Source organism: Triturus cristatus, chromosome 11, assembly GCF_964204655.1.
Source record: "Triturus cristatus chromosome 11, aTriCri1.1, whole genome shotgun sequence".
Taxonomy (NCBI): Eukaryota; Metazoa; Chordata; class Amphibia; order Caudata; family Salamandridae; genus Triturus; species Triturus cristatus.
Window position 1 is genome coordinate 269,487,758 of NC_140594.1, and position 12,409 is coordinate 269,500,166.

General features: G+C 50.5%; 1 protein-coding gene across 5 annotated transcripts in view; it reads right to left on the minus strand.

Moving 5' to 3' along the window:
• The window catches only part of MORC2 (MORC family CW-type zinc finger 2), a 403,660-nt gene that overhangs the window by 147,300 nt on the left and 243,951 nt on the right, over nucleotides 1-12,409 (minus strand). For all 5 annotated transcript variants that reach the window (XM_085634756.1, XM_085634754.1, XM_085634755.1 and 2 more), the window contains one exon: nucleotides 8,240-8,372. In XM_085634756.1, coding sequence (XP_085490882.1) covers nucleotides 8,240-8,372 — 133 coding nt within the window. The remainder of the gene's footprint in view (nucleotides 1-8,239; nucleotides 8,373-12,409) is intronic.

Genomic DNA, 12,409 nt, shown 5'->3' on the forward strand with positions numbered 1-12,409 from the left:
GATGGTGCATGATGGTCTCTAGCTCATCATAATGCGCCCTGTGGGGTGTGAGAAGCAATGTCCTTGGTCTTGCCTAGGCCCGGAGGCGAAGGTGTGACCGAAGCCTTTTTCGGTATCGGCGTGGGAGGGGGAATTGTACTCACGACCCGCTGCGCCGGGGTGATGTCCTCCACATCTGAGTCGTCGGCCTCGGAAGCGCTGATGAGGTCGTCGTCCTCCTGTTCTATGTCCTGTTGTCCCGGAGCTTCGACGTCATCCCCGAAGATGTCGACTGGAGCGGAGGTCGAGGAGTGTGCCATGTTGCGTCTAGCCCGTCGATCTCGAATGGTCTTTTTTGAGCGAAAAGACTTGCAGGCGGGACAGTCTCGGGCCTCGTGTTCTGGGGAGAGGCAGAGGTTGCACACCTCATGGAGATCGGTGTGGGGAAACTTGGACCCACATCGAGGGCACTTCTTGAAGGGAGTTCTTTCCATCAGCCGAGACCGGAGCCGGAATAGGCCCGAAGGCCGCCGTCGACCACCGGAATCGAAGAAGTACCGAAGAGAAGATGAGTAAGATGATTTATATCTTTGAAGAAGCTCGATGAGCGAGGATTTGTGCGTCGATCGGTGAACTGGGAAGTTCGGAACCGGAGCGCGAAGTATTACATCCGAGCCCGATGGCGGAAAAAAACAATCTGAGGATGGAGCCGAAGCCCATGCGCAATACTAACCAGAGGAGGAGTCACCGACCTCGTGACTACCAAAGACTTTCCAAGAGGAAAAACAAACTGCAAACATCCGGGCCCAACACCAGATGGCGATCTATGCACAGTGTATAATCTCCAGCTCATATGCCTCAAACACATGGCTTCAGGACCACCCTGCGCAGCCTAACAGCAGCCGCTTGAACCCTTCAGCTTTAACCCTGCACTGACCTTTTTGACAGGTAGTAAAACCTGATTTTAAACATTAAATAAGTGCCCCTAGCGCATCTTGGTGTCCCAAAGGTAGAGTACATAATATTTATGAGTGGAACATATATGACATTAGAAATAGCATGTTCCCACTGTGACTAGACCCAAAAAGACATTGTCATTGGTTAGGCTGTAACTGGAACATAGGAAAAGTCAAAGTCTATAGATGGTGTTCTACCAGGATTGCTGTGCTTCCATATCTTTCGTATCGGGGTGCTAGCTCAGATTCTGAATCAAGTGGGAGACAGATTATTAGAAATCCCCTTTGCCAAAAACGGGGCTACTTTCTGTGTAGGGTTTGTGCTCCTTAGTCGGATATAATATTTGTTTGCAGGCTTTGAAACAAATGAGAAAACAAAAAAAAAAAACTATTGGAACACAGATCCATAATCTGCAAGTCTATATTAAATTCATGTTACATAAGCTTAGCAGCTGCGCTCATAAACCATGTGGCCTTGCAATCTTCGCTCACTAACTTACAGTTAGATATATTGAACCCTTTCAGCCAATCTCCATTATCTCAATATATAGTCATCACAGACCAACTTCAAGCTTTAAGAGAAACTAATAGCAGAAAGAATGAGAGGATTTGTAGTCACTATGTTTGGCCCGATTGGCATGCTCTGTTTCCATATAAAGCACACCAACCCCTGGAAATTGCTTGCTACCGATAACATAGTTTTTTTTTTTTTTTTAAACCGTTTATTACAAGACTCAAAAATATACAAATATGGGCCTACAACCTTCCGGCCGGCCGCTAGCAACGAAAGGAGCATACGATATACATTTATAGAACACATGGTGCTGCGGCCGAGCATGCACAGGAGGTAACATCGTTGCGAGCCACACTGTCCAGACCCCACTATACGGTTCCATTTTAAACTTAAAGAACAACAAATACAAACAAACCACAAGGCAATCCTCAATCGGAAATAGCAGCACGTGCTCCCCTAGAGGGGGATCCTAGCCATCCATAGGAATCTCAAGAGGGGGGAGAGATCAGAACTAGGGCTGGGTACACCTAATGCCCAGGTACCGGGGGGATGAGTTGGCTAAGGGGACGGGGCCGGCGACGGATCGGGCAATAACGGTGGAGCACAGATTCCCCCGCGGTAGGCGTTCCAGGGGCCCCACACTTTCACCCATGTCGCAGGCTTACCTCTCGCCACATACACCACCTTTTCCCGAAACATGCACCAATCCATATGTTCCTTCCAGGCCGAGACAGTCGGGGGCCTCTGGGATCCCCACAGCTGGGCAATATCACGCTTGGCAACCATATACCCCAGAGTCGCCCACCACGTCTGCGGCACCGAGTAATCGGTAGGCTCCCACACATTCAACAGGCATCTCCTCGCTTCGGGCAACAGCGCCACATGCGTGACCACTCGCAGCACCTCATGCACACCACGCCAGAACCCCTCCACCTCCGGGCACTCCCACAAGATATGCAGAAAAGTCCCCAGCGCACCACACCCACGCTTACACAAACCGTCCTCAGCATAGCCCATACGCAGGAGCTTTGGCCCCGTCATGTAGACCCTGTGGAGTATCTTGAGCTGGACGAAACGAAGGCGAGCCGGTATAGCCACCTCTTTCGGGGAGGCCACCGCGGAGATCCAGTCCTCGTCGTCCAGCTCCAGCCCATCGGCTACCCAAGCCTCACGAAGGGCAGTCAACAAGTCTGAGCGGTCGTTGATCAGTTTTTTGTAGATCAGTGAGATCGTGCTGTCAGGGACGTGTCCATCCAGCACTCTATCCTCCAGGGGGGAACACTCCGGGATGGAGGCAACGTCCGGAAAGACGGAGCCCAGCGCATGCCGGACCTGCAAATACCGAAAGTACTCGCTGCCCTGCAACTGAAATTCCGTCTGCAGCATCTCAAACGGTTTAAATCCTCCCCTCGTCCAGAGATCCCCCACTTTGCTAATGCCTATTAAGTCCCACTTCTCAAAGCCCTTCGAGGTCCACAAGGAGCCCAACCGCTCAGACGCATATAGTGGTGACGCCCGGGTCAAACGGTCCTTCCACCCCATAGCTGCATTGGCCGCGTGCCACACTCGCACCATGACACGCGTGGGGCCCGTTAGGCGAGCGTCGGGCGCGCTAGAGTAGAGCGCTCGATTATGGTCACCACCTGGAAGTAGCATCCTATCCATTTCAAACGCCGGGTTTAAGGCTGGCCCATATAGGCCCTGATTAATCGCAGCTAGCTGGGAGGCCCAATAATACCGTTTAATATCCGGGAGGGCAATCCCCCCGTCATACCATGGGAGCGTCAGCTTAGCCAGGGCAATACGTGGCCTCCCGTCCCAGAACAGGCGGCGCTGCAAACTCTCCACTTCACGGAAGTAGCGCGCTGGGACGAGGTCCATAGTGTTCTGCAACGCGTACAGGAAACGCGGCAGCGACATCATTTTAAACAATGCCGCCCGGCCGAGCGGCGAAAACGGCAAACGCCGCCAGCGCGCGACATCCTCTTTCAGACGCTGGAGGGGGGGAAGCAAGTTCCGATCATACCGAGCCTCCGGGTCCAGAGTAATGAAGACACCCAGGTACCTAAATCCCTGCGGGGCGACCTGGATCGGACAGCCCCGCGGGAGGATAGGAGCCTCCCCGGAGAGAACATACACACACGATTTAGCCCAGTTGATGACCAGACCGGAGTTACGACCGAATGAATGCAAAACATCAACCAGTACTATGAGTGATTTACGTGGGGAAGCTAGGTACAAGAGGATGTCATCAGCGTATAGGGATACGCGGTCCTCATACTCAGGGGTCCAGCGGAGACCACGGATGGAAGGCTCCCACCGCAGCCACTCCGCCAGGGGCTCCAAGGCAAGTGCAAAGAGGAGCGGCGATAAGGGGCAGCCCTGCCGTGTGCCCCGGCCCAGCTCGAACGGAGCTGACACTCTTCCGTTCACCACCACCTGAGCCAATGGGCCCGAATACAGCAATTTGACCCAACTGATGAACCCTGGGCCGAATCCAAACTTCGCAAGCATCGCCCAGATATATGGCCACTCAAGCATGTCAAACGCCATAGTGGCGTCTAAGGACGCCAAAATGGCCGGCTCCCGTATGAACGGGGCACGTGCGAGCACACCGTGCAAACGCCGCAGATTAAGGGCTGTGTTGCGATGGGGAATAAAGCCAGATTGGTCCTGATGAACCAAATCGCCCACCACACCGACCAGCCGATTGGCCAGTACCTTGGCGAGAATCTTGGGCTCCGCATTCAGTAGCGAAATGGGCAGATAGGATGTAACCCGGTCCCGAGGTCTCCCCTCCTTGTGGATGACCACGATTGTAGCCGGACGCTGGTCCAGCGGGAGGGAGCCCACCGAGTGTGCCGCCAGGAACATAGCCCGGAGGTGGGGTGCCAGCGTATCCGGTCGCAACTTGTACAACTCGATAGGGAGACCTTTCGGACCCATGGCCTTGCCGGAAGCGACCGAGCGTATGGCGAGGGCGATCTCGTCGGAGGTGGGAGCGGCGTCCAACGACACCCTGTCATCCCCGGAAAGGGACGGCAGCGCGATATCACTGAGCAGGGCACGGGAATCCTCTTCCGAGCAGGGAGACACCGGGGAATACACCCCACGGAAATAATCCGCGAAGCAGGAGACAATTTCTTCTGGCTCAGTTACACACACACCATCCGTTTTCTCAATCAGCGGGACCACACGATTCGCTCTTTCTTTTTTGTCCAACCACGCTAGAAGTTTACCAGCCTTATCACCCACATCATACAGTCGCCCCTGTTGCTCTCTACTGAGGCCCCTGGCCGCCTCCGTGACGAGGGCCCTATAGGCCGCTTGCTTGAGTTGGAGGACATGTAATGCGGCATCCGTCACCCCACCTTCTAAATTACCCTCCAACTCGGCTATTTCAGCCTCCATCCGGGTCACCTCCTCCCGCTCGCGCCTCCGGGCGTGGGAAATAAGGGATAGGGCCTCCCCTCGGAGTACTGTCTTGAAGGCCTCCCATAGCGGTACAGCCGAAGGCACGGACCCCACATTCTCATCAAAATATCGCTGAAGGGATTTAATCAATTCAGCGCGAAAGGTGGGGTCGCGCAGGTACCAAGGATTGATTGGAACCACCCTACCCTCACCCCTCGGAAAGACATCAAAGTGCAGTAGGAGCGGGGAGTGGTCCGAAATACCCCGTGGCAAATGGCGCACCTCTCCCACCCTCCCAACATAGGCCGCCGGGACAAGGACATAGTCTAGTCGTGAGAGACTACCATGGGCTCCCGAGTGGAAAGTGTACTGCAGCTGCGTGGGGTGTTTTAAACGCCAGCAGTCCACTAATCCAAATGTATCCAAGAGGCCGGGTAGCCACGCCTGTGCCCGGGGGAGGTCCCTAGGGGGGTGACGATCCACAGACCCAGATACCACCGCATTAAAATCCCCCCCCACAACTAAAAGCCCCCCCGGAAGGCCAAGGAGAAGGCGCCCAAGGTCCGCAAAGGTGGTCGACTGCAGCCCCGGTGGGATGTATACTGACACAAAGACAACCACTTTGCCCTCCAGTCTTCCCACCAAGACCGTGTAACGTCCCCTGTCATCGTGGAGCACCTCATCAAGCTCCAACGGGAGCGAGTTCTTCACCATGATGCCCACACCCCTTGAGCCGGACGTGAAGCCCGAGTGAGCCACTAGGCGATCGCCACGCCGATTCATGGCGCAGAAGGAGTTGCCAATAAGGTGTGTCTCCTGCAGAAAGACTACATCGGGCGAGATTCGCTTCAAAAACTGCAGGACCACACCCCGTTTGATCCTGTCCCCCAGTCCATTCACATTCCAAGACAACAAAGTTAGTTCCCTACCCCCCATCATATACAGAAGCCATCATTCGTCCCCCGGAGAGCACTTTAGAACTAACACAAAAATACGTTTGCCTTGTGATAAAAACGAACAACACCCCATCCCTACCCACCCACCCCAACAGAACTCCCCCCTCCCTGCACCCCTGCATGAGCCCAAACAGCCCCCCCAACGTGCAGTGTGCCTGTCGCCCCATATATAGTTAGACTAACTAAACCCCCTAGAGGAGGAGGGAGAACCCCCAATAGACCCAACACAACCTCCATAGGAGGGGAACTTACAAAAACTGACGCAGAATCAAAAGTGGCAACATTTTCGTCCAGAGTGAGGCCCAATATTAGACCCTCAGTCCCGATCCAGCGTGCCGTCTCCCCCTGCCGCCGCCCCCCCCCCCCGCCCCCCCGATCACGGTCCCCGGGCAGAGTATCCAGCCAGTCCCCGGCCGCTTCGGGACGATCAAAGAAGTGAGTGCGACCATCCACCTCCACACGCAGCTTGGCCGGGAAAAGCATGGCGTATTTGAGGTTTAGGTCCCGAAGACGGCGTTTGACGCCTAGGAAGCTCAGTCTCTGCTTCTGGACCGCTGGGGTGAAATCAGGGTAAAAATTAACCTCCATATTGTCAAGCTTGACCGGTCCATGCAGTCTGGAGGTTTGCAGGATAGCGTCTCTATCCCGAAAATTGAAAATCCGGGCGATGAGAGGTCTCGGAGGGGCTCCGACCTTCGGCCTTCCCCCGGGAACCCTGTGGGCCCTCTCCACAGCGAAGAATTTGCTCAGCCCCCGTGGCTGGAGATGGGTAGCAATCAGGTCCTCCACAAAGAGATCCGCCGCCGCCTCCTCGCGTCCCTCGGGCACCCCAATAATGCGGACGTTGTTCCTCCGTGCCCGACTCTCGGAGTCCTCCAGGCGTCGATCCATAAGCGCACTCGCCTGACTAAGCCGGCGCACCTCTGTTTGCAAGGCCGCCACATCTGTCGTTAGGCCCGATGCGGTGTGGGCCAAAGAATCTACTCGGTCGTTGGTTTTGGAAAGATCGGCCCTCACCAGGCCAACATCCACAAGGACCGAGTCAATCTTCTGCGCCAGTGTATCAAACCGCTGGCCCACCGAGGCCTTCATCTCGGCAATGGCGCCCATGACATCTCGCAGGGTCAGATCTGCGGGCAGGTCTGGGGCATCAGGAGGGCTCTCAGGGGACTTGCGCGGTCCATCGGGAGATCCCTTCTGGAGGGTATAGCGGTCCATACTGTTGGCCTGATGGACGGCGCCACGCCGGGTCGATTTGGTCTTTGCCCGGTCTCCATCTTGTTTCGTGGCCATGGCCACCAGTCTCCCAGTCGCACCAGCCACGTCATGTAGGGCAGGAAAGCAGGGCCACGAGCTCCGGGGGGGGCCCCCTCAGAACAGCGGGGTGAATCACAGCCGGCAGGCAGGCAGGGTCTCCCAGCAAGGCCACACCACACCAACACCAAGGGCTCCGCGACCCAACCTCGCAGAAACGACAAGGTGGTGCGAAAGCGAAAGTGCGGGGTACGCGAGTCGCCAGGCCCTGCCTGCCGCTGTTGTTCACTTTGTCACTGGATCACCCCACAGCGCAAATCCGGGGTCCGGCGAGGGGAAGGCCGCAAACCTCAATCGGTGCTCACTCCGGTGTCCGAGGTCCGATTCGGAAGCGGGAAACGGGTGCCACCTCAGCTCGGGTTCACCAACATAGTCCCCTCATCCAGGACAGGATAATTTCAGGATAATCGTAGGAGGTTGCGGAGGTCCTCGGGAGCCTCGCACCTACGCGGCCATCTTGGTTGCGCGCTAGGCTCCTCCACCGATAACATAGTTGACTTACAAATCTAAAACAGATCCAGGTGTGAGGCTTTCACGTCTATCTTAATGTTATGTTATATAAACTTATAAAGCGCACTGTTACCAGAGGGTGTCCTGGCGCTGCACACTGTTTACTTGAAAGAGAGTCCACCCCCCAAGAGTTTACCGGATATTAGACTGAAAACAGCCATGTCTTCAAGTTTTTTCTGAATCCAATCTTTCTTGCGAGTAGCATGTTCAAATCCATGCAGTCTTCCATACCTTGCAAAACACTTATACAGCATGTCTTCACAAGTTCAAAACTGCCTTAATTTGTAAACAAAAGGCACTTTTTTTTCTTTTTTTTTTTAGCTTTCTAGCTCACTAGTAGGGGGCTACTTTTATTTTGTGCACAGGCCTATTTTCTGTCCTAGTACCCTGCCTACAGAAGACACACCATTGGTGCTTCTTGATCTACTAAATAAAAGAGCCACATGAATGTCCACATGATTTACTCACTGCTTATGTACCTACCATGCCTCCATGTCCACAAACAGAACTCCGCTTCATGGCTTCTTCATGTACTAACTATAGACTAACTGTCAAATTAGCATTCGGGTCAATGTATTGACACTTCAAAGGCGCACCTGTAAGGCATCCAGCTTATCTTGCTGCTGTCTAATTTTTTCACTCAGCTGCTTTTTCTTCTCCTCTGGCGATACAATGTCTTTCTTCAAGACACCAGTAGGAACTTTCTGCTTCTGCTCCGGTGCCGCACACCTATACCAGTGAGAGAAATCGCACAACATAAAAGTATACTTAAAGATTTAAAAAAATGTTAAGAAAAAACACAATTTAAAGAGGTGAATGATGAGGTGGGAGGCTACAGCAGTAAAAGGCAAGAACGCCTCTAAGTGGGTGATCAAACTAAAAGAGTATGATGCTGGCGACAGGTGAGCATGTGACTATAGACAGCGCCATTGAAATTATGTAATTTTCCGGTGTTTACCACATAATTATGATTTGACTGTGTTAGCAACAAAACCTACCATCTGCCACATAATTTTGGGATTTCAGTAAAATAAAGCATTTTTCTAGTTTAGGCATATACTAAAAAAGCAATTCACATGGTACTGTGCAGTGGTAGGCCATTTGAAAATGTTAACTGGTCACCATTTATTTGCTGATTACTATATTCAGGAGCTAAACCTTTACTAAATAGATGAGAGTTGACTAGACACTATAGATGTGTGTTGAAATGGCAAAATACTGAACTAATAACTAAATGTGCCACATTATGCAGTATAATTTAACTTTTCTGGCTGCATAATTAAGTTAACCTGGCAGCACCATTTGGTACTCCACTGCACAAAATTTCAGTGGTCCCAACTAAAGGCAAAATGAAACTTGAGCAAAACAGATGAGTGACTGAGGAAAAAGCAGGTGAGTTATAAAACAAATGCATGTCAGAGAGAAGTTTGGCAATTAAGTGAGTGGGCCTGGGAGCAATGGAGTCTTAACAGGTGAGCAATTGGTTCTACACCAGAGAGTAAACCGGGCTGGGAGCAAAAGGGCAGATGCCAGGAAACAAAGGGTCTCAGTGAGGAAGAGAAAGGTTCTTGGCCAGAGGTATTGCGGCTGTGTGGAACAAACAGAACTGCATGGAATGATAATCAAGGATGCACTAGAATGACAACATATTAGAATTGCAAAGACTGCAGAAGTAATTCACTTGGCCCTGAGGGGAGACAAAGTCTAATGAATCGAGCAGGGAATTATGACAATTCTTAAAGTGCCACAAGGAGTATAGTTATGATGAAAGGGACTGAGGATCCACAAATGGGATGCATGTTTATCTTAAGACTGATACCTCTCTGGTTCCAGCAGCCCTATGTAATGTACTTTGGTGAGGATTTACCCCAGAATTAGTAATTTAGATGAGCACCACAGACCCTCAGTAACGACTACAGACCTACACTATAAATGCCCACTCGCATTATAAAAACTTACCATCAGTTAGTGCCAATCACTGAAGGGTCCCTTCTGCGAAACGTCTCCTGTGCACAGATACTAGGATACACAAGACTGTAGCCTCCCATGCGCAGCCTGCACACACGTGTAACCAGCCTAGAGCCTCTTACCCTAGTGGACAGCAGAGGCCGAATCTTAAAGACACTGGAAGTTAGCACTCGAAGTCCATTTACTGTGAGTGACACTCGAGTTACAAGGCTCACTCACAGTAAAAGTCAAACAAGCATTGGAAATGAATAGGTCTCGCATTTGTTTGAGTTGGAGCTATTGCCATTATAAATTCCAATGTTTTTTACCTATGCAATAGATATGCCCTCTCCAACTTAATAAAATAAAGAACTCTGTTCTCTGTTTTTGTGTAGTACACCTGCAAAGTTGCTGTGGGGCTGGGAGTGAAAATGGCAGTTCCGACTCCACGTTAGATCAAGCAGTGTTGTGAGGGTGCAGTACCACAGGCTTTCACTAGGTGTGCTTGGGACCTCTTTTGGCCACACATAGTACTGCATCCTATGTCCTAGTGATAATAGTTCAGAACATTGAATGGTGCACTTTGTTTTTTTGTGATTTTTAAAACTGTATTCTGTATGACTGTCAAGAATTCCTGTCATACAAGGGAAACACGCCCTTATGTAAACAGGAGAGCTGTTACATAACTCAAGGAAAACACGCCCTTATGTAAACAGGAGAGCTGTTACATAACTCAAGGGAAACACGCCCTTATGTAAACAGGAGAGCTGTTACATAACTCAAGGAAAACACGCCCTATAAAGGGAGGAACCGGGAGGTACAACGCTGTCGGATATTGTGTTCACACCGACGTACCTGCTTAGTGAAGAGCAGTGTTCCGGAGTGGTGCTCCAGTAAGGCAAGAACGGAGGTAGGTCGAGTCGTTACTCCCTGGGCCGTGTCTTGCCCCATCGTCACCTGTGAAGGACCCGGAAGCTCTACCGGTCAACCATTGAGCTTCGCTTTTTGACTCTTTGCTGGTTGGAGTCGTAACTCCCAGCCCGACCAGAGACACAGGGACTGCCAGCTGTAACGCACACCAGGAGGTGTTTGCCGCGTTACAGACTCGGAAGTCCACTGGATCGATCGAGCGGCTGCTCTCGGTTCAGTCTTCTTGCTTGTGATTGGGGTATCGGTGACGCATCACCAGGAGGTGACTCCGCGTCCCGGTGCAGTCTGAGGAAGAGGTTGAGCGGCTGCTCCCTTCAGGTAGAGACCCCGGCTGGGTGTTTCCCTGACTCCTCGATTCTCCCCAACACTCTTCGTGCCCCTCACAGCCTACCGATTGGCATTGTCGGCCATTTCATTTCTGCCCTCTGTTGGCATACGCCGGGACCGGCGTATATGCAGAGGACGGTTAGGACCATCCGTGCTGTGGGCTGGTAACGTACTTAGCCTGGAGGATTCCAGTGACTATAACTTTTGTTTATTCTTTGTATTATATTTGCCTTCATTAAAACAACTAACCCTTCACTAGTGGTTGCGTCCTCATTGTCGTGTCTGTTAAACGATCCTGAGACGTTCAGGGCGTTACAATGACACACCTTGTGCCTCTGTTGACACAGGAGGACTTTACTAGGTGCAGAGCAGCTTTTCTATTTCTTAAAATATTATCTACTCCGAAGGTAAATGAAAAGATTCACTTTTTAAATAACGCCATAATGGTGAGATCAATAAAAGTGGACAGAGTTATCCTATTTTACACTGCTTTGAAGGAAAGCCGATAACAATTAATTTTAACTTTAAATTTTATTTTGCTGTTGATTTATTGTTTTTAATTTGTATTTTTGTCTGTATATTTTTATGTGCGTGTTTAAATGGTTATGGACCGTCTTAAACCGAAATACATTTAAGTAAACTTTAAAAACCTGTGGGTATTCAAGTGCCGAATGGAAGTAACTTGATTACTGGCTGGAGCACAACAGTATTGTGGCCATGGGAAACCATTGATAAATAACAGTATAAATATAGGATACTGCCTAGTCCGCCCTAGTTGCCCGAGGTCCCCCATGAGAAGATAACCATAACTTATTGTATAAACTACTGTCTGAGGCCTGGGCCTGTGAGTGGAGTTAGCCAGTTTCCTAACATGTACTGGTTGGAATCGATGTTTTCAAAGGTCGTTGGGCCTTGCTGTGAGAAAAAAAAGATCCCAGGACTGCATTTGTAATTGCTTTCCATTCTGAGTCCATCCCGAGCGGCCCAGTATAGCGTGGAAGGAAGTAGGTTTTACAGCGTGGCACAGGTACTGTGAACAACATTAATTGACTGGGACAGCTGGAATGAAAGATGCCCATGGGTTATTATGGCAGACCCTGAAGTAAAAAGCCAGCGGTTGTATAAACTGACATTGGGACTTAATTTGAATATTTTTCATATAAAATCTGCAAACTGTTGGGGAAACTTTAACCCACTCTCTTGCTTTGAAGGCCTACAAAACAACAGATTTCTGAGAAGGTTGTTGGTTCAGTGGGCCAAAGTTCCCGGTCTGAGTTATATCTTCAAAACAGAAACTGAGATGTATACCATTTTCTACGTAAAAAAAGAATATTTATTTATGGATCCATCTACATCACAAATAAGGCTCCCAGTTTTCAATTCTCACTGTATTTTACACAGATATACAAATGGAAACAATGCAGTACCCTGTCTGTATTAATTTTTAAATGGAAAAAAATTAGACCATATTACGTGTAAAAAAATGTGATTATTTCCTAATGAAGCCTGAATATCTGTTATTGTGTGCATGGGTAACTACTACAATGTGGTGGGTGTGTTGC